The 21,589-nt window shown below is 36.6% G+C and overlaps 5 protein-coding genes across 8 annotated transcripts; 1 reads left to right on the top strand and 4 right to left on the bottom strand.

The window, feature by feature from the left end:
• Nucleotides 1-3,080: 3,080 nt before the first annotated feature.
• Nucleotides 3,081-4,090, bottom strand: LOC306882180 (calcium homeostasis modulator protein 2-like; the record flags this gene model as incomplete). The annotated part of the gene is made up of 2 exons (XM_079436651.1): nucleotides 3,081-3,452; nucleotides 3,545-4,090. 2 exons carry the CDS (start codon nucleotides 4,088-4,090, stop codon nucleotides 3,081-3,083), a joined length of 918 nt encoding a protein of 305 aa, XP_079292777.1.
• A 3,278-nt stretch (nucleotides 4,091-7,368) lies between these two features.
• On the bottom strand, nucleotides 7,369-9,051 carry LOC306882241 (calcium homeostasis modulator 1-like; the record flags this gene model as incomplete). The annotated part of the gene is made up of 2 exons (XM_079436745.1): nucleotides 7,369-7,875; nucleotides 8,503-9,051. 2 exons carry the CDS (start codon nucleotides 9,049-9,051, stop codon nucleotides 7,369-7,371), a joined length of 1,056 nt encoding a protein of 351 aa, XP_079292871.1.
• A 1,005-nt stretch (nucleotides 9,052-10,056) lies between these two features.
• On the bottom strand, nucleotides 10,057-11,608 carry LOC306882244 (calcium homeostasis modulator protein 3-like; the record flags this gene model as incomplete). The annotated part of the gene is made up of 3 exons (XM_079436748.1): nucleotides 10,057-10,509; nucleotides 10,750-11,005; nucleotides 11,322-11,608. 3 exons carry the CDS (start codon nucleotides 11,606-11,608, stop codon nucleotides 10,057-10,059), a joined length of 996 nt encoding a protein of 331 aa, XP_079292874.1.
• A 945-nt stretch (nucleotides 11,609-12,553) lies between these two features.
• On the top strand, nucleotides 12,554-17,864 carry LOC306882237 (inositol 1,4,5-trisphosphate receptor-interacting protein-like). Of its 2 annotated transcripts, XM_079436739.1 has the most exons (3): nucleotides 12,555-12,669; nucleotides 14,273-14,331; nucleotides 14,476-17,864. In XM_079436739.1, the coding sequence occupies exon 3, from the start codon at nucleotides 14,490-14,492 to the stop codon at nucleotides 16,107-16,109; it is 1,620 nt and encodes a 539-aa protein (XP_079292865.1). In that variant the 5' UTR covers nucleotides 12,555-12,669; nucleotides 14,273-14,331; nucleotides 14,476-14,489; the 3' UTR covers nucleotides 16,110-17,864. The 2 variants fall into 2 exon arrangements, with proteins under 2 accessions (XP_079292864.1, XP_079292865.1); XM_079436738.1 differs by lacking the exon at nucleotides 14,273-14,331 and having other exon boundaries at nucleotides 12,554-12,669.
• On the bottom strand, nucleotides 16,353-20,490 carry LOC306882246 (glutathione S-transferase omega-1-like). 3 transcript variants are annotated; one of them, XM_079436751.1, is made up of 7 exons: nucleotides 19,411-19,442; nucleotides 19,154-19,210; nucleotides 18,677-18,785; nucleotides 18,249-18,471; nucleotides 18,045-18,146; nucleotides 17,862-17,968; nucleotides 16,353-17,504 (listed from the first exon to the last, which is right to left on the bottom strand). In XM_079436751.1, the coding sequence occupies exons 2-7, from the start codon at nucleotides 19,182-19,184 to the stop codon at nucleotides 17,354-17,356; spliced, it is 723 nt and encodes a 240-aa protein (XP_079292877.1). In that variant the 5' UTR covers nucleotides 19,185-19,210; nucleotides 19,411-19,442; the 3' UTR covers nucleotides 16,353-17,353. The 3 variants fall into 3 exon arrangements, with proteins under 3 accessions (XP_079292877.1, XP_079292876.1, XP_079292878.1); XM_079436750.1 differs by having other exon boundaries at nucleotides 16,723-17,504; nucleotides 19,154-19,244; nucleotides 19,411-19,526; XM_079436752.1 differs by lacking the exon at nucleotides 19,411-19,442 and adding an exon at nucleotides 20,289-20,490 and having other exon boundaries at nucleotides 16,948-17,504; nucleotides 19,154-19,244.
• Between the last annotated feature and the right edge of the window lie 1,099 nt (nucleotides 20,491-21,589).

The raw sequence follows: 21,589 nt of genomic DNA, 5'->3' as shown, positions 1-21,589 counted from the left end.
AATGTAATTTGAGTACATTTAGATTTACAATGGGTCTGGTTCTCATCTTATTGATGAACAGCTATTGTAATTTGTTTGTAAAGCTGCAAATTCCACCATTAACCTCAGCTGCCTCTTTAAGAATCCTGTGATATCTGTCTGTTAGAAAAAGGAAAATCATGCTTGGGATTTAGTACAAGGCAGCTGTGCCTAGTGTGAGTATGCTCTTAGAACAATTAAAAAAAAATAGTTTTTTTCTTTATTATTAGCATTATAGTTATTTTTGTCTTGGGGTACACACACACACACAGAAAGCTGCTTATTACTCATTTATCCATGTTATATTTGCATACCACGATGATATATGAACGATATAGAAAAGGTTAAATCGATTTACACTTTGTATCATCGCCGACATTTATATTGTCATATCGCCATAGCAAGCAGTAATGATTAAAGTCTAATGAACACATTTGACTAGTTGATAAAACCAAAATCTGACCAAAAAAATAAATAAATAAATAAATGCTATGTGCTAATGCTATGTTCCACTTGCTAGGTTTTTTTTTTTTACATGCTGAGACAGGTGTGCTTTTTTCCCACAAAAGTAAGATCACCATGTGTTAAAGTCATGCACATAGTAGTGCAATAACCATTTCAAGCATTTTGTATGGTTTATACACAGCAAAACAGCATGTATTTAACTGAAAATCCAGCTAAAACAAGCTAACTGTAAAGATAGCACTGTGAATGATGATATAGTTGTCAACAAATGGGATGCTACATTTTATTCAAAATTAAATATCTTAAATATCTACGATTTTGACTTTAATAAGATTTTCCCAGGAAGCCTGGCGTCCTCCACGATTCCTATTCTCTCCAACAGCAAAGCACTTGAATGTGACATGCTTGTAATCAGGACTTCTGAAATTGGAAATAGGACATGATAGCACACATAGGCAGTATTATTCCTTGTTTCCTTACAAGAATGCAGAAAATGTCATTACCCAGTTCTAGATGGAGTCATACACCTGCAGCTCACATGCATGAAAGTGGCATGTCTGAACTAGCCGATACAGGAAATCAGCAGTCTAATAAAGACGTTGATTGGCAAAAAGTATTTGATGTATTTTGACAATACAAAAATACTAAGATTAAATGTATTTAAATACTAAATAAATTTGTTTTTTTTCCAAAGGTATTTAAATACAAAATAGTATTTTGTATTTCAAATACATATTTTAAATACATGTATTTGAAATACTGCCCATCCCTGCCAGAAGGTTTATAATTTACATGGTCCATCCAAAATAACTATCACAGTATGCACTATACAGCAAACCATAATGAAATGACTCCTTTCAATAGATAACACTACTGAACTCCCGCTGTTGGAGAGCTATATTGCTATCTGTTGGTTAAATAAAATATCTTACCTGTTGAGTAAGAAACAAGCCATGAGTCAGTTTTAAATTGTTTAAAATCAGAGTTCTCTCCAGGTCTAAAAAAAAGATGAAATGTTAATCTATAATCTCATATTCATCTTTTGATGTCAAACCCAAATGTTTACAGTCTACAGCAAAAATAAAGGAATTGGCTTTACTGTTCCAATAGTTTTGGAGGGCACTGTATATATATATATATATATATATATATATATATATATATAGGCCTATATTGATTTGCTCTTTAGCATAATCTTGGTCAATTTTATCATCGTGATTAAATTATATATTGGGTAATAATATTGCCATTATGTTGGGGTGTGATTTTTCAACCCAACAGTTTTATTTACATTACACTATTCCCACATTAAGGAGCACGTAACCCAACCCCTGCCCCTAAACCAACCATTTGTCAATAAAACACAAGATATAACAGGCAGATACAGCTATAGTCATAATTTATTTTAAAAATATTAAAATTCCAAGGCTTCAGAGGCAAAAACATATTTCCACAAATTTCCAGAATTAAAGTACAATACAAGCCAATGGACTGCTGTCCCTGCGTTATGGGCCAGTCCTTCGTAAAAAAAAAAAAAGGGGCCAGATTGCCGATTCAGCTCTAATATAAATTTAAATCATTCCAGAATTATTTTTTTATATCTAAAACTACATAAATAAAATTATTTTATAATTCAATGTCCATTATATTGTGGGTCTCAATGTCCAGTATAGCAAAGCAAATTGTACACTATACTCTAAAACTGATACATTTCTGTAGAATTCCTCCTGCAAATCTTCGCCAAAATTGAAATTATGTCTGACAACATATCGATTTGACAATTTAAAACAGCTTGACTTTAACAGCAACAGTGGCCATCTCAGCAATGCATAGATATGTTTTGACATTCAACTTGATGTCTGTTTAGAAAAAAGTCAAAGTTGTGGATTGTGGACTGAGCTTATATTTTTGAAAGGTTGCAGGTTTGAATGTTCCAACAGCCATCATCAATACAGCCTTTAACAAGACTCAATAGAACATTATCCAGAAATATATTATTTGTTTTTTTGTTTGCTATGAAGTTTTTAATGATTTTTTTACATTACTATTATAATCATTTAACTTTGTGCTTCTAACATTCATATTCAAACTAGATAACATTTATTAAATTAATATTAAACATGAATTTTTCTCAGAAGAATTATTTGATTTCTTAAAAAAACTAAATATTTGCACTAGAAATAAAAATAATCACAAGCTTTTAGTATTTAATTTACTGTACATAACAATTATTTGTTTATTGTTTCTTGATTCCAAAGATATTAGTTTTTGGGTGTGTAGTATTATTCATTAATTAGACACTAATTTGTCAGCCTTAAAGGCCCGGTTTCACAGACAGGGCTTAGACTAAGCCAGGATTAGGCCATAGTTCAATTAGGACATTTAAGTAATTTTTATAAACATGCTTATAAAAAAACATTACTGGGGTGCATCTTGAGACAAAAGAAAGTCACTGATATATTTTAAGATCAGTCAGTGCAAGTTTATTTCATTTGAAACAGCTAAGATTTACATTTTAGTCTAGGACTAGGCTTAAGCCTTGTCTGTGAAACCGGGGGAAAGGATAAAATGCCATTTCTTTGTCAATTACTTAACAGTCATGTTGTGTGCATAGCCCATTTGTTTAAGCGGCTGTAGATGGGAGTGTTATCAATCTCTCTGTACATGTAAACCCCTGTGATGCGGTTCCACTCCAGTCTGGGAATGACGTTCTTGATTCCCTTGCAGTCTTCTAAAATCTGCTTCTCCTGATTGTCCAAGGCCACAAAGCCAAAGAAACTCTTGACATTTTCAGCTGCACGGTATTTAGCATGTACTTCAGCTGTACGTTGGAAAAGAGCTTGTTCGCTGGAGCAATACTGAGACCAGTACGCTTCCTGATGGTAGCCAAGCGGAGAGCAGCAGTTTTTCAGACAGAGGAGCAGAAAGACACCAAGGGAGATGATTCCCACCAGCAACCAGCCCAAGAGCTAGATGAAGCAGGGAAAAAATGAAGTTTGTACATATCAGAAGTATTGATGCAATTAGGGACTGTAACAACACTATGAAAAATGATAAGTACCTGGGATTCGTACTTTAACTTGCGTTCAACCTCTACTGAGTAGTTTATAAATGGAGCAGGTACATCTTTACATGGAAACTGTGCCATGATCTCTGGACCAGGTGTAGTCGAAAAGAAGTTGTCCAAAGATGAGGGGTTCATGAACTCACTGAAAGCACAGACATATGCCTCCCCTCTCAGGAGGGAAATTACAATCCAGGTGACAGGGGCAACGACTGCTCTGCCCACAACGGAGCCCAGCAGAGCAAAAGCAGCAGTCAATGATAATTTCCTGCATCTTCTGGTCCGGCACTCTGACACAACGTCCCAGGTATTTTGATTCAGCATCACCCCAATGACAAAGAAAGCCAGGGCTGGTAGACCAATGGCAGCCAGGCCGTACAGGTAATTCTTCTTTGGTGAACATGGACAGTGAAAAGCTAAGATGTTGTATGCTGTCTGACCAACCACTGTTCCTAAACCAATGAGGCCATTGAAGAACACGACATCCTTACTCTTGAAGTAAATTGCTATAAATTTGATGTATTCTGAGAGGAAAGCAGACATCTTATTTTGATATAGGCGTTTCTCTTTCTCTGTTTCTTTTCGCTGACGATGATTATTGTCTCTGTAAATTAAGCCTACAACCTGACAAAGTCCTTTGTGGTTGACACAGGTATACATAAAAAGAGGGGCAAAACAAAAACAACGTCATTATACAATTTCTAAATAAATGATCGATAGTCGTACATTCAGTTCATATAAAAGCAATTAATTGTGGGCAAAGTTTCCTCAAGCCTCTATGTGCCACTCAAGTTAATTACCAAAAACCAAATATCAACTGAAAAATCTAATAATTTCTGAAATGAAGACTTACATTTCATCTCCAGGGAGTACAAATGGTCTTGCTGAACGTCCATAAAGTTTTAAAATTATGTACAAGCAGAAACAGATTGTAAAAACAAAACAAAAACCTGTCTGTATGTAGCTGTATTTGTTGTGATCAAAAAGTGAGATCACTCCCTCGCTCTGTCTGTTATGTACATACAGCAGTGAATCACCAACAGCAATTACAATCTGGTTTCAGCCCCAGTGGAACCAACAAGCATTTAACTAAAACAGGTTGGGCTCAAGTAAATGAGAAAGATCAGACACATGCTCAAAAAATAAAACAAAAACATATTTCTCTCTCTTTCTCTCTCTGTATAAATGTCATCCAAAGTATTGTTCAAAATGCCTCCTGAGACCCAGTAAAAATGGATATGCCAGTGGTTCCTAAGTTACAGTTCATTTTTTGCATGTCTCAATTATCTGACACTCCTTTCACAGGTCTTGGAATTTAACTAATTGTGTTTAATTAGGGAGACATACAAAATAGGTACATTGAAGTACACAAAACATCTCAGAATGAAGAGATCATCTCAGAAACCACAATGTCATGAAACGGATTCCCCATGGCAGGCCACTGGAGAGCCACACAGTAGGTGAGCTCTGAAGTGACACTCATTGTGGTTCTCAACCTTTTTGACTACATCCACTGTCCAAAATAATATTCAAAGCTAATTTACAGAAATTGGGATAGTGTCCATACATAAAATAAGTAACTAGGCCTAGTTACAAATTTAAATAATTAAATTTTGAATTTCGTAATTTTGGGGTGAATTAAACAACAATTGTATTGATTTTTGTTTGTTTTAGTTTATACTTAAATTATTTTTGTCTTATTTAAAATCATTTTAATTCATCTAGAGGCCCTATTGTACGTTTGCTGAAGCTTCCTATAGGGCCCTGGACCCTGAAATCCACTGCTTTAAGATATCTTAAAATATCCTAAAATCATATACAACCCGAATTCTGGAAATGTTGGGACGTTTTTTTAAATTTTAATAAAATGAAGACTAAAAGACTTTCAAATCACAAGAGCCAATATTTTATTCACAATAGAACATAGAGAACATAACAAATGTTTAAACTGAGAAATTTTACACTTTTATCCACTAAATGAGCTCATTTCAAATTTGATGCCTGCTAAAGGACTCAAAAAAGTTGGCACGAGGACAACAAAGGGCTGAAAAAGCAAGACATTTTGAAAAGATTCAGCTGGGAGAACATCTAGCAGCTAATTAAGTTAATTGACATCAGGTCTGTAATATGATTAGCTATAAAAGGGATGTCTTAGAGAGGCAGAGTCTCTCAGAAGTAAAGATGGGCAGAGGCTCTCCAATCTGTAAAAGAGTGCATAAAAATATTATAGAATACTTTAAAAACAACGTTCCTCAACGTCAAATTGCAAATGCTTTGCAAATCTCATCATCTACAGTGCATAACATCATCAAAAGATTCAGAGAAACTGGAGAAATTTCTGTGTGTAAGGGACAAGGCCGAAGACCTTTGTTGGATGCCCGTGGTCTTCGGGCCATCAGACGACACTGCATCATTCATCGGTATAATTCTGTCATTGACATTACTAAATGGGCCCAGGAATACTTCCAGAATCCACTGTCGATAAACACAATCCGCCGTGCCATCTGAAGATGCCAACTAAAGCTCTATCATGCAAAAAGGAAGCCATATGTGAACATGGTCCAGAAGCGCCGTCGTGTCCTGTGGGCCAAGGCTCATTTAAAATGGACTGTTTCAAAGTGGAAAAGTGTTATATGGTCAGACGAGTCCAAATTTGACATTCTTGCTGGAAATCACAGACGCCGTGTCCTACGGGCTAAAAGGAGGGAGACCTTCCAGCATGTTATCAGCGTTCAGTTCAAAAGTCAGCATCTCTGATGGTATGGGGGTGCATAAGTGCATACGGTATAGGCAGCTTGCATGTTTTGGAAGGCACTATGAATGCTGAAAGGTATATAAAGGTTTTAGAGCAACATGCTCCCCCCCATTTCAGGGAAGGCCTTGTGTATTTCAGCAGGACATGCTTCAGGAGATGCTACACCATGGCAAACATGCCCCCGTCCCAACTATTTTGAGACCTGTAGCAGGCATCAAATTTGAAATGAGCTCATTTTGTGCATAAATTGTAAAATTTCTCAGTTTAAACATTTGTTATTTTATCCAGGTTTTATTGTGAATAATATATTGGCTCATGTCATTTGAAATTTTATTCAAATTTAAAAAACGTCCCACATTTCCGGAATTCGGGTTGTATATAATCAATTAAGATTTAGTAATAAATACTGCTACTTTCAACTGAAGAGAGCATAACTAAATATTTTTGTGAAGGAAACTTGAGCTTAACTCAAAAGTCTGGCCTACTAAGCAAGCTATACAGTTGCAAACTGCTGCGGCAGCTTCTGTTGGACAATAACAGTGTCTGTGACTGTGGGAAACATAATTTATGATGTGGTAAACTACTTTGTTCGCTTTAGCAGCCACAGCAACTTGCTATTAGTAGGCGAAGCTAAATAGTGTAAAAATTACCTCCGGAGTGACGTTAGCAGCTGCTGATATGTCTTAGTTATCCTATGACTGATTACATTAACAAACTCCTCCTGGATTTAAATTTAGCTATAACTTAATTTTAGTAAAACTTAATTTGTTGCATGAGAAGAGAAAAAGAGTGACACTACTTATTAATATCATCATCATCATTATATTATTATTGCCATTATGTTCACACCTGCGTGTTTCTTTGCGCTATCACAGAAAAGCCCATATTATCCTATTATTTATGTTCTAATTTATTTATAGTAACAAACAACACATGTTTACAACAGTGGCTCGATTGAATGACTACTGAGTCTCAGGAGGATATCAAATAAGAATGGCATGCAATAAATAGAAATGAGATCTTGACAGTGAATACTGCTATACCAGACTAAGATTAAACCATGAAGTCAGACTTTGGAGTAGTATGCCACCGCAGTGTTTTTCACAGGTGTGTGAGTGTAACGCTCATCTGAGAGGCTGAGTGTATCCAAGCGCGCATGTCCATTTAAATTCAAATCTTCAGCGAGTTTGTTCAGCAATAGTGCAGGTTTACATGTATGCCAGTTCCACAGGACTTTATTCATGTCTTCTTCTTTACGGATCCCAAGAAGCTTTTCCTCGTCACTCTTCTGATTTTCCCCATCATCATCTTTATGATCTTTTCCTTTCTTTGTGGGTAGCTGGAACTGTGGAACAATTTCACCACTGATGCTCTCGAAGTATTGCTGTATGCAGACCTTAGCGAAGCTCTTGGCGTGCTCTTTGCATGTTTCGTCGAATAGTTTGCGCTCTGTATCAATGTAGTGCGACCAATATTTGGTTTTAAGAAAAGCGGCTTGTGTAAAACAAGGTCTTATCGCCCTTATCAAGAAGGCTGCTATAGTTATTACCATTAAAAAGGTCCATCCACAGGCCTAAAAAAAAGCATTGCAACAGATTAATTTAAAAATAAAACAATATATCGTTTTATATATATATTCATAGCCTAGCCTAGATTTATAGACAATATAGGCCTATAGCATAGCCTACATATTATCAAACTGAATATCATAGCCTACATAATTTCTCTAATAATAGGCCTATACTTTCAATTCCCTGGTCTAGGCTATATAGTTTACCTGTGTTCATAATTAATTATAATATAATTAATACATAATTATACCTCTTGTATATATCTGTGAAGATTTGCTTTCAAGCACAAAAATAAATTCTAATTTCTTCTCAAATGTTTGTCTCTCCACGCGTTTGACGTTTTAATTTTCTCTCAGCGCGTCGAAGTTTCTATAGGCGTGTGAATATTTAATGAGGTAAGCAAGCGTTTCATGATTGGCTGTTTGTTGATAAACAACTTTAGCACCGCTTCTGTTCACGCTTGACACTAGGCTATAATTAATAACAACCCAGATACGAGCTACAGTCTTTCAAAATTACGTTTGCCAAATTTTACACAATGACAAATATTACTTTACCCAGCGTTAATAGTAATAGGTAAGATCATTTAGAAACCCCCATTTAATCAAGTTGTGAAATAATGTAATTACCTGTGACAAACAGCGAATATATCTAATGGCCGCTTCTCTGGAAATAATCTCATACCCATCAAATACGTCTTTGCATGGAATCGTTGCTTGTAATTTCAGAAGCTCTTTTTTGGATGGGCTTTGATAGCTCTCGTTGAGGAACTCGGATAAATCCGTCGTGGCGCTAAAAGCACACAAAAAGCTCTTGCCATCCATTAAAGTCACGGCTACCCATACAGCCGGAGCGATGAGAGCGCGCTGCGTCATGGAGCTGAACATGTAGTGCAAAACCGCCGGATCTTTCCTGCGTTTCCCAACCGGTCTCTTCCATTCCTCAGTTAACACTGATATGTTGTTGTTAAGTACATATCCAAGTAAAAAGAACCATATTGGCGGAACGATTAGAATGCCGATCCCATACGCATAATTGTAGTCTGGAAGACAAGGACAGGTGAACTCAAAAGAGGAATACATCTGAGCACTTGCCAGAGCCATGATCCCACAGATGCCATTCATGAACGACTCTTGGTTGGCTTGCAAAAACTGGACCATAATTCTAAACTTATCCATTTTTAAAAAGTCAGTTCACGTTTTAGAGCAAAATAGTAGATCAAATTAGTACAGTTGAGCAATAATAAATGACAAATCTTATTATAATAATCAAAGACTTATTCTATCTTGTCAGAGAGAAAAGAGAGCAAGACTGCTGGAGCAGAGTTTAGTCCAAAGTGAGCAAAGTTTCGCCAGGTCGCATGAATGCATGGATGCACATGAGTGACAGGCCCCTCCTTTAGAGGCTCTAACACATCCTCAACTAAAATGGCTGTGATTTTTGTCCTCGCAATGTCCAGTGCTTAAACTGTTTACTGTCAAGCATAATACATAACTACAAGCCAAAATATCTCTTACTCCAAAGGTGTATTGAAGGCAAAAGTACATTTCAAAGCATGGAAACACAGAACACAGTGGTCTAACTGATAAACATATTTTATTAATCAATATTATTAATAAATATACATACATGCACAATATATACAGACAAATACATATACAACACATTTTTTCAGGTGTTGCCAGGGTTCTGTAGTAATTTGCATCCAAGCCATATCCATGAGGTTGTTGTGTAATGTGTGTGGAAAGAGACATGCAAAAATACACAAACTAAATCCCAGCATATTCAAATGCACCAGCATGCAAGCGCTCGAGGAAGGTTGAAACAAGGCTTTCTGGACTGGCAATAATCTGATAGTAACATTACAATTAAAAAATGTTTGGGTTCTTCTACATTCTATGCAGATGAAAAATTCTCCATCCAGGCATCATTGCACCAGAATCCTATGGGGCCTGGAGGGTTCATTGCAACATTGATGAAGACAGAAATTATACATAATTTTTATATATCCAATGCACCAGCATGCAATTTATTTAAAATTTGCTTCTTAATTAACATTAATTAGTCAATTAGTTCTCAAATTTTTACATTTCTAGGGTCAACATTTTTCACTATCTTTATGAACAATTCACTTATTGACATCAATTCTGATATAAGAGGTAAGATCTTTTCTCCACTCAGTTTTACACGTCAGAGAACAATGCCTTTCCATTGATATCTTCCCAAGTGATACACACTTTGGGCTTATATGCCATCCTGGTCACGTCCAGCTCTGGTTTACACTCGTACCAGGTCTGCAGCAAGTGATCCACCTGATCTTGTCTGGTTATACCATGCAGACGCTCCTCTTCTTCCTCTTCATATTCATTATGGTTTGTGCTGGGTCTGAATGCACTTGAGAGGGGCATTCTCACAGTCACGTCTTCTCGCATACTCTCAAAGAACTGCACCACACATTTTCTGGCAAAATCTCTGGCATGAAGGACACAGGTCTCATCGAAGAGCTTCTGCTCAACGTCCAGGTAATTGCTCCAGTAGCGTGTCTGCAGAAAAGTGGCGTGATTGAAGCAAGGCTTTAGGACACGACCCACAGCACCCAAAAAAATGAAGAAGAGGAGGATTGACCAGCCTATTGCCTTTGAGAAGAAGATAAATTGTACAAGAAGATTAGATGAATCATCTGGTAATGCAAAGCATGAAAGGATTTTAACCACCTACAGATTTGCTAAAGGTCTGCTCCTCCTGTCAACTTTGTACAGCTCAATCTTACTTAGCAGCTATCAAGTCAAAAATGACAATTGACATCACGGTTCTTTGACTAAATACAATGTAAGCATTGAAAGAATGCGCCAAAAAAATTGAAAAAATCCATTCACCTGAGAGTAACAACGCACATAGCGTGAGACAGCTTTCCGAAAACTGCTGTTTTTGAAGATGACATCCTCTTTGCAAGGCACTTTAGCCATGATCTTGATCAATTCTAGGTCAGTGCTGTTTGGTATTCCTGTAAAGTATTTAGGGTCTACATTCATACTAAATGCGCAGATAAAACATTTTCCATCCAAGAGTGTCATCAGAATCCAGACCATGGGGGCCAGAAGGGACCGTTGCAACATTGATGACAGCAAAAATCTGGGAGAATATAAGTATTTTGGTAGTACTTTATTTTACAGTCCTGTTCCTCGTGTACATACTATGCACTTATTAATGTAAATACAATAACTAAGTAGGTACTAACCCTGAACCTACCCCTAAACCTAACCTTAACCCATTTAGTTACCTTAAATTACCAGCACTTGTTAGGTAGTAAGTACACATTAAGTAAACTGTAAGTACATGTAAGTAGTCTACACGTATTGTAAAATAAAGTGCAACCAGTATTTTTATATTATCAATATTAATAATAAATGAATAGCCTAATATTAATATCATTTAGCTTCAAACTTACTTCACCACTGCTAGATTTTTTGTCCTCTTGCCCAGGGGTCTGACCCACTCTTCCATCAGCACCCCAGTATGACGATTAACTAACACCCCCAAAAGCAACAATATAATTGGAGGAACGAACATGACCCCTAGTGCGTACATCTTATTGTACTGCGGTAAACAGGGGCAGTTGAAATCAAAACTTGTATACAACTTGACGCTTATTAGTGACAATATTATACAGATACCATTGGAGATGGACTCAGAATTTGACTGGAAATATTGCAGAACCAACTTTAAACGATCCATTAATTAGTTTAGGTTATCGCTATAATAGGCTACTTATCTGTTGACCGCCAAATACGCTCTTCAAATCTGCTCTGTTCAAGTCTGCGGGAAAAAAAAAAACTCACTTGAGAAATGGTTAATTTAATTTAAAAAGTAATTGTATGGATCACGTGTAAATGAATGTTTCACAGATATTAACGCATCTCGCGAGCTCTGCGTGCTGAAGTGTGATGGGTTCACCTGTAGGGCACGCGCACCTGCTTCTTTGGCCACACCCAAATGTGCGCACGAACACCTGACTTTAAAACTAGCTAAAACGGATTTGCTTTCTTCCCTTTGAGTAAACGGATGGTGTAAAATATTTTTTATATTTACATTTTCCATATTTTTCTCAAAACGCTCCAGCGTGACCCTATAATCGGTTTGGAGAATGGATGTATTTGTCTGAATAATTACCGCATAGCGTGACCCTCAGGAAAATAACGTCAAGAAGAAAGTAAAAAATGATCCTATAAATGGATGATTGCTTTGGGGGTTGTTTGACAAACTCTCTCGTTTCAAAGTATTATTGTAGGTGTATAATAAACGGAACTTTGGTGAGGTAGCGACCTCGTGTGGGTATATCTGCACATTCTTCAAACGAGCCGAAAAGGAGAGAAAAGTAACGAAAAACACAACATAAATGCCTTGTCGAAAAACCTCATTTGAATACCGCCATGTGTAGATATTATCATAGGCTAACATGCTTTTGATTCTTCAACGGGGCTATGTGTACATACATTTTTGTAATTGCATGCACAGTTTACACTATAGGCACATAATATTCACTGTAAGTATAACTTGTGAGACTTTTTCCCTCAAAAAAGTTAATGTTTTCATCACCCCCTGAGTGCGTGTGACATGAGGTTGACTCAAGAGTGGGACTGACCCACGTGCTTTTTATAGAGGCCCCATCGGTCACTTCCTGGATGTGAGGGCAGATGAGGAAACAGAGTAACGGTACTACAGCGCTTTCTCTTGTGTCTGTTCAGTATCGTTCTGAAACCATGAACAACGCTGGATTTTAACTCTTGGATTACAGTGTAAGTTACTATTCTGTTCTTGGTCTTAAACTAGTGAGTAGTGGCCATCTGTTGTTTCATAGATTATTCAAGACACCGTAATAGCTGTGATTAAAATGTAAAAATAATAATAATAATAGTTTTGTAAACCACAGGAGTTAAAACATCTTCAAAGACGTCGTTAAGAAAATACGCAATTGTGTCGATTAAAAAGAGAAGTTGTTAGATGCTTAGTTTATTGCGTCACTGCTCTCTATACTACACGTTTCACTCGCCCTGTTGCTGAGAAACTTACCATTGACTTTCAGTCACGCGTAAACAAATATTTCCTCTGTAATAGTGTCTAACTGTTTATAGATTTCTCTCTGGTTAATGAGTAAATTGTTGTTGTTGTCTACACTCCGCCCTTTAGTGTTTGTAGACCTGTGGGAATCTAGCGCCACACAAATTTCTCAATTATCGTCTTTACTGGAGCTCAGCCATTTTTAGTCAACTACCTATCATTGCACTCTATTAAAATTTTTGTTTTGTTTTGTTGCTGTTTAACTTGGGATATGATACAGTTCCACATAGACTTTAATTTGTTTTATGTAGGCTACACTAATAAAAAATAGGGCCTAGTAGAACATTGAAACACTTCTCTTAATTTACAAAAAATGTTTAAATGCAGATTAAAAAACTGAAATGTTTGAAAACATAAAAATGGCCAAACCTTTCAAATTTATTAAAGATCCATTTTTGTTTTGACATTTTTTTCTTATAACTTGAGTAGTATGGTTAAGCTTGATGAAGTCTATAAACAGAAAATGAGACTGAATGAGAATATTTGCTTGCTTTCTCATCATGGTGTATAATAATAGTCCAAATAAATCACACAACTGATAAATAAAATTAGACGAGTAAATTTTTTTACTACTATGAATTGCATATCACTTCAAAAGATTGAAAAAAGATTGTCTCTAGTGCTTTAAAAAAATCACAGGACACCAAAGTGTACTGTATCCATGGAATGTGCCAGTAGGTTGTATAAATAAGGAATTTTATCTGCTTCATTTGTAACGCTCTGACCCGGATAACTCTTAAAATCCATGAAATGAAAGAGACGGAAAACGGAAACTTGGTGTCCCACACATTTTAATGGTTGGTACTTTTAAACGCGCTCCTCTCATACATGAGAGATTAACTCTTTCTTGGCGTTACAAACTAAAGTAAAGACAAAATAATAACAAGACGGCAGAGCGGAATTATCATCCGTGGTGGTTCTCATTTCAGTCACGTAGTCCTTCTACGTCATCACCATATAGTGCACGTTATAAATGAAGTGATCAGTCTCTTAAAGGGCACCCCGCACAATAATGTGATGCATTCAAATACATAGTTTTGGCCGTTACACATTCCAAGAATCACTCAGACTCCAAGTGCCACTATAAATAAACCAATTACGTAACGTCCTCCTCAGTGTATATAAGGTTCCTTCCAGAGCTTCAGTCAAGGCAAAATTACAAAATACTTTAAAAAGAGATGAGATGGTACCACAGTTGTTGTTTTTTTTATCCAAATCTCAAATTAACAGATTAACAGATTGTTTCCCCCCTGATAGCATTTTTGTTTTCTTTTTTTTCAGTGGATACTTTTATCTGGATACAGTTATCTTGCTGGTTTACTTTATGACATTTAACAGAGGTTATCTGACTTCCTTACCCAGTGCAGGACAGTCCTTTGTATTACAGTTAAAAAAATAGAAGAATGATATGTTTTCACAAAAAGTTAGATGCAGCATTTCCTTTCAAGAAGCTCACATTAATCGAGAAATGTGTGTTTTCCTAGACGCACATTGAAGGATGCAAGGTGCTATTGCACGGGTTTGCATTGTGGTAGTAGCTGCTATCCTCAACCACCCGCTGCTCTTCCCTAATGAGAACACCACCATCCCTGAGCAAGATGACGCGCTTCTGACCCGGATGAAGGAGCACCAGGAGAAGCTGGAGGCCGAACAGAAGCGCCTGGAAGAGGAGATCTCACAAGCAGAAACAGCTCTGATTGATGATCCGGACAGTTACAGCTGGTACTTTTGGAGCACTGTCTGCCTAGTCATATTCTTCACAATTGAGGTGTGTAGGCAGGATATGATCCCTACTGAAATGCCAGACACCATGGAAGATGAAGATGGAGAATCCAGTTCCGAATATCTCAGCACAAAGACTGTAGCCCTAGATGAAGGTGTCCTAAGTAACTTCTGTAAGACCCGCTTCCATCCTTTCATCCATGAGAGCGGGAGAGTGCGAGAGTTTATCGAGGGCTTTGCGGATGATCTGCTCGAGGCTTTGAGAAGTGTTTGCGATCAAGATTCTGACCTGGAAGTCGAGGACTTTGTTGGCATAGGCAGCATGTTTGAGTCCTGGAGGGTGTCTAAACCTCCTACATGTGACCTCATTGTACCTTTTGCTCCTCCACGGCCATTCAGGTTCCAGTTTCAGCTCTGGTGTGACCCCTCCACAGAAATTCCACTGGACTTGCAAGGATGTGGAAGGATTAAACTAATAAAACCAGGTGGAAATGGCACAGACTGTGTTTGTGGCTCAACCAATCTCGGTGATGATATGCTGTGTCTGCTTCACAATAGAAATGAGAGTGAAAAGCTTGAGGAACACACACTGGTGGAGCTCCTCTGTGAGAAGAACACCTCATATTTGTCGAAAGATCAGATCATGAGATGGTTCCAGATCTCAGTGAGCAAAGCATGGGGCCAGATCTCTCACAAGTACGATTTTGAGCTGGCATTTCGGAACCTAGACTTCCCTGGAGCTCTGAAAATCAGATTTAGGTCTGGAAAGACTGTCATTCTTAACATAACCCCTGCCGTTCAGTTTGAAGACACGGATGCTTACCTCATCTCTCATTTCCCATCTGACACTAGTGACTCCTCAAACATTCACTGGCAACTCTCACTAACTGTTTATGAAAAGAACCTGCTTAAACATCTAGCAAAACGACTTCCTACAAATTCATGTCATGTTCACTGTCTTCAGATAGTTTCTTTCTTGCACAAAAAGCAGACGGCTTTGACTGGGAGAAGCGCCCTTTCTAATTACCATATAAAGACGGCTCTTTTGCATGTGCTGTTGAGTAAACGTCCTGCAATGTGGCAGCCGCAGAATCTCAATCACAGATTACGAGATCTGCTCAGCTTCCTGCAGCAAAGCCTGGAGGAAAAGAGACTCTATCACGTTGTTGTTGGGAACCCTCGCATCCCAGTGGAAATTCTGGTTCCCAAAATAATCCGTACTGCAGAACCGATAAACTTGTTTAGGCCTCTTGTTTTGCAGAGACATGTTTATGCCAAAATGGAGGAGCATTTTCAAGAGATGGTCAAAAATACCTCTGTGCTTGTTCAAGAATATACCCCACACGTTTCTAATGGTTACGTGAGACTTGCATTTAGCTCAACAGACCAGACATAGACTTATTCACTGCTCTGGCTTTGAGTGCAGGGGATTTTACAGCCTAATTACATGATGATGTTATGCACCTCAGATGTAAACAACATGTTAAGCACTGACTGTTTCTGATGCTATGATGATATTTGGGTGATTCTTTAACTATGGGCTTTTTTTTTTTTTCGTCCCAGGGGCCAAATTTCAACTTTTACATTTTTGTTATATGTAGGTCACGTTAAAGCAGTCTTGTAAACTTTTGTCTTTTTTACCATTTATTTTGGTTACTTTTCAAATGCTATATATATATATTATTGTTTTACTCTTGTCCCAGACTGAGACTTTCAATCTGAAAATGTAAAAGTGCACATGGTTGAAGAAACACCCACTATGATGCTATTGCTCATCATTCTGGCAGCTGATTCAGGATCTTTGAACCATGAGTTATTGAAAATGATGTAATATCATGTTAAGAATGTAAATTATGTAACATTAGCAGAGTATTTAGCAGTATTATCAGTTTTGATCTTGTCTGTCAACATAAGGGATTGTTGAAATGTCTAAACAAAGTATGAGCAGCAAGCACATTGAAATAAATGGTGCATAGTGACATGTACAGGCCCAAGCAGAAGCTGTTTAACAGGTTTGAAAAGTTTTTTTTTTATCTTTTCTGTACAATGCACTGGTTTTACTCTTTGTAGTATTTGTCTTAGATTTTTTTAAATAGAGATGCACTAAACAAACTTTTAAGCACTATGCAGTTGTGCAGTTTCCCCTCCCAGGAAGCAATGTTGTTGTGCATCCTCATGACATGCAGTGCATGGCCCAGTAGCATTTCACTCGAGAACAAAGAGGAAACTGGTTATATATAGAGAGAGAGATTTATATTTACATTTATGCATTTATCCAAAGCAAGTTACACTGCATTCAAGGTACATATTTATGTTTTATCAGTTCTTGACTTCCCTGGAAATCAAACCCATGACCTACTAGAAAGATAAGTGATTAAAGGAATAAACACAAGGTTCAGTTTTGCCCAAAAATATGTTTATATTTTGTATGTTTGGTTTATTTATATTCATGTATGAAAGACAGACATAGTAATATACCCATTGTAGCCATTTTACATGGCCTTCTGGGATCTAGTCTAAAGTCTGAGGCTTAAAAGCATAATTGGCTATCAATTCGGTATAAAAATACTTAGACTAAGAAAAGAGTTATGAAAAAAATAAAATCCACACACAGATGAACAGATATGATCCCGTTGTACTCTATAAACCATGATCATAATTAGGATTTCCGTCCATGTAGGTGTTGAAGAACACTTTGTGATCCTCTGTGCTGAACATGGTGGCTTTGACCACTGGATCCTTGAACATGCATTCAATCCACTTCCTTAACTCAGGAGTGTTGGCCAAACAACTGAACCACAAACAGAGACGCAGAACTATTAGGTTTACAAGCAAGTTACGCTTTGGAGAAATACATACAAAAGACGGTTGCATTCACAAGAAGTTTACTTGTGAAGACATGTACTTGTGTGCATAAAGTTCACTGAACCAAAGTGCTTTTCAATTCAGCTGGAACCAGAGCCCTACCTTCACTAATCTCAGTCATTCATCACTGTTTTCTTATCTGTTTAACTCAACCTCTATGACTCAGCACACTATTCCTCTTGCTGTCGGGTAAAATATGTGCGTTTTTGGTCATATATTCATTATATATTGCATATTTGTAATATGCATGTATATACATGTATCTAATAAAAAAAAGACTTACTGCATTACGCCCATCATCTCTGCCCTCTCAAACCATGGCCAGATCAAGAAGTCAATCATTGTGATTGAATCGCCCCCAAAATATTTGGTCTTATTTTTCACCAGATACTGAAAAAAAGGAATAAAAAAGCAGTTAATAAATTGTTATGGTATACTCTCAGAAAGTGTAGGAATTTCAGCCCACCTCATTTAGTTGGGAGACTTTTTCAGTAAATTCAACTTCAGCTGCTGAGACGTCCTCTCCTCTTTTCTTGCCCATAGAGATCTTATAGAAGTATGGAATCACCTGAAATGAGGATGAATTTCCAAAAATGTATGCATAAATTCACTTTAATAAAAAACAATGAAGATACATAAGGTACATGTTTCCAAATGACAAATTGCCTACCTTTGAATAATGATCCAGCAGCATTCTCTGTTGTGCCCTCTCAAACGGGTCAGATGGGAGCAGTTTCTTCGCAGGGTAGGCCTCGTCCAGGTACTCGCAGGTGATTGGTGACTCGTAGATCACCTGACCACTTGAAGTTTCCAATACTGGCACTGTACCTGAAGGATTCTTCTCCAGAAACCAATCAGGCTTATCCTTCAAGTTGATGTTGATAATTTCATGTCTATGTAAAAGGAATATAAATCAATAGGCCTACTAGTTAGTGGATAGATATTTAAGAGAGTGATTGTCCTTGATTGACTGTCAAAAAAATATTAATTAAGAAACTCAAATCTAATTTACGCTCTAAATATCACATGTACACATTAGGCACACCTCAACCCTCCATGTAACCCAATACTGCACAGCAGGTCAACATTAATACTCACTTAACTCCCTTGGCAGTGAGCACCAGTCTTGCTCTCTGAGCAAATGGACAAAATCGCATGCTGTAGAGGCGAATAAGACCATTCGGCACTGGTCCGGGAGCAGGACATGCTGTTACACCAATGAAACACATGGTGCACAATAATGTACATATTTACATACATATGAAAAAGTTATTTACATTATATGAATGGAATTTCATCAGTAAAATAATGTGGATCACTAAGCTGTCCCAGTTCTTAACCGTTTATGAATGACATTTTAAGAGTTTATAATTAATATTTTTTAATAATGATTAAGCAACATGATCTGATAACATCTGGGAGGGTTTTCTGTAGTGAAACTCTTGTGGATAATGAAACTAGCTGAACATCTATGCAGATGAACGTGAATTCATATCTGGATGTTTTTTTGAATGCTTTTCCATTTACAAGTTATAGAGCAAACAATGTAAGTCTAATTTCCATGCTTTCTCTTACCTTTTCCTTGGGATTTTGGAGATGGTGCCATTATCAGAGTGTTCACTTCAAGAAGATCTTAAAGGAGGAAATGAAACAATCGATGGTGAGCCTACAAACAATAGAAAAACATTAGCGTTTTATGCATAACAATCAAAAATTGGATGTGTTACATAACAGAAGGAAGAAAGAAAGGGGAAATACTTTCGAGGCTGTCATGATAGATGTTTCATATGTTTTACTAAAAGCAAACAAAAACTCAATCAACGTTTGCTTACCTGTTGAAGCGTCTGACCTGACTGAAGTAAACGTTAGTAAGAAAGTTGAGTTTTTATGGAAGAATAGGTGTGGCTGAAGAATGACTCCTCCTCACTGTTATACCCATGTTACTTTCAAAATAAAGCTCTTCTGCCAAACTAGTTCACTACAAAAGATTCTTAAAGGTAGGCTACTTCTCATTGACTGAAGAGTCTAGCGGAAGGATACAACTAAAGAATCTGTTTAATAAAATAACGATTTAAAAACAGTGTGTGTTCTTAATACTTTTAATATGTATTACACAGTTATACAACATAGCCTCCAAAAGCACAAACATAAAATACAATTTATATAATTGAAAAGTGAATTAAAGTTACTGTTTGTGAAATGAAAACATTAAATACATTTAGAAAATAAACTTAATTTTGTGTTTTAATAGTATGATATGTAATAAACTAACAAAATCAGTTGGGGACAGTTTTACCTGCAAACATCATAATAATTAGCCAATTATTTATTATAATTTGATAGTGTATGGAGCTCGCAACAATTAAAAACATAAAAAAAAAAAATATATATATATATATATATATATATATGTATATATATATATATATATATATATTATATATATATATCGCATTTTTAATTCATAGATAATGTTTCAATATAGGCCACTGAACTAGGAAATGTCCAAAGTTTCCATTTCACTTCATTTTATTAACCATTTATTAATCCTTGTCTAACTACAGTAGACATGACTATATTCACAAGAGTCGGGATGACAACTGATTTCTGGATTGTGTAATGAATTTTAATCTTCTTATCTTTATCACAAGTACAACATTTTATTAAATAAAAAGACAATAATCTAATTATGTTTCCACATAATACTCACTGTTTCTGTTGTTAGTGTGGGCGACTTGCAAAGTCATGCAAAGGTGTCTTTTGCAGTTCTACTGCTGTAGAATGAGTCAGCTTGTTAGTTTGTCTGTATAGACCTTTCTGGAGAAAAACATTTTGTTTTTGTGAATTCAGCCTAACACAAGGGTCACTTGCTCATAGGTTATAACACAGATATCTCAAAACTTCTGTTGTGCAAAGTCATGCTTAGCAATGCAATAAATATTTAAGAGGCAACTGGCAGATGTCCATTGTTAGTTTTTTGCTTTATTGTTCTGGATGGGTGGAGCACTTGAGCAAACAAGCACTGAAAAATCACCTAACCCCTTTACTGCATTTTAACCCCTCAGATGTTTAGTTTTTTTTTTCCTTCTGAGCACAGAAGGTGATATTTTGAAGAATGTTAGTAACCAAGTAGTTGATGGTAGCCATTGACTATCAGAGTTTTTTTTTTTACACTCTGGAAGTCAATGCTACATCAGCTGTTTGGTTCCCCACATTCTTCAAAATATCACCTTCTGTGTTCTACAGAGGAAAAAAACTCATATAGATTTAGAAAAACTCAAGGGTGAGTTCTATGTACTTATCATGGTATTTGCTTCTACTCTGGTATGGTCAGCTGAAGAGGACAGATTTAGGTGGTTATCTATCCTGCATGTCTGTAAAACCTCAGTGGCACCTTCTTCTGGAAAATTTCTGGATCACATATAATCCTGAGAACTTGGTGTACGATGGTGACTCACTAGAGAAGTGGTGGACACCTAATGATTAGGGCTATTAATGCCAACACTGCAGGTTAAACTCCAGAGAGGTGTGCCCAGGTGAAAAACAAGTGCACTTCCATAATGTACATAAAGTGCTTATTTTCACGGACTAATTTTGTACATACTAAAAATGATCCTTTAGTACTTCTTAAGATAAACTTAAGATCATCTAACTGTACTGAACTGTGCTATTTTGAGACATCATGAATATGAACTAAAATGTGCTTTTAACATACTATCTTTGCATTTAAAAAATGTATTTAGTTACCACTTGAACCCATCTTTCATTCACTAGTACACTCAAGTGTACTACAAGTGGCAGCTAAATACATTTTTGAAATGCAAAGATAGTATGTTAAAAGTGCATTTTAGTTCATATTCATGGTGTCTCAAAATAGCAATTCAATCTGTGACTGTGCTGATTTCACGATTAGTCATAAATATCATTAGTAATATGCAGTAGTGACTTCAGCAGACTCAGCACTAAACACACCAAGTTTTCGTGTACCAATTCAACACGATGAAATTCCCC

The sequence above is a fragment of the Barbus barbus genome (genome assembly GCF_936440315.1).
Source record: "Barbus barbus genome assembly, chromosome: 16".
In the NCBI taxonomy this organism is placed as follows: Eukaryota; Metazoa; Chordata; class Actinopteri; order Cypriniformes; family Cyprinidae; genus Barbus; species Barbus barbus.
This window is presented reverse-complemented; position numbering and strand designations above follow the sequence as displayed.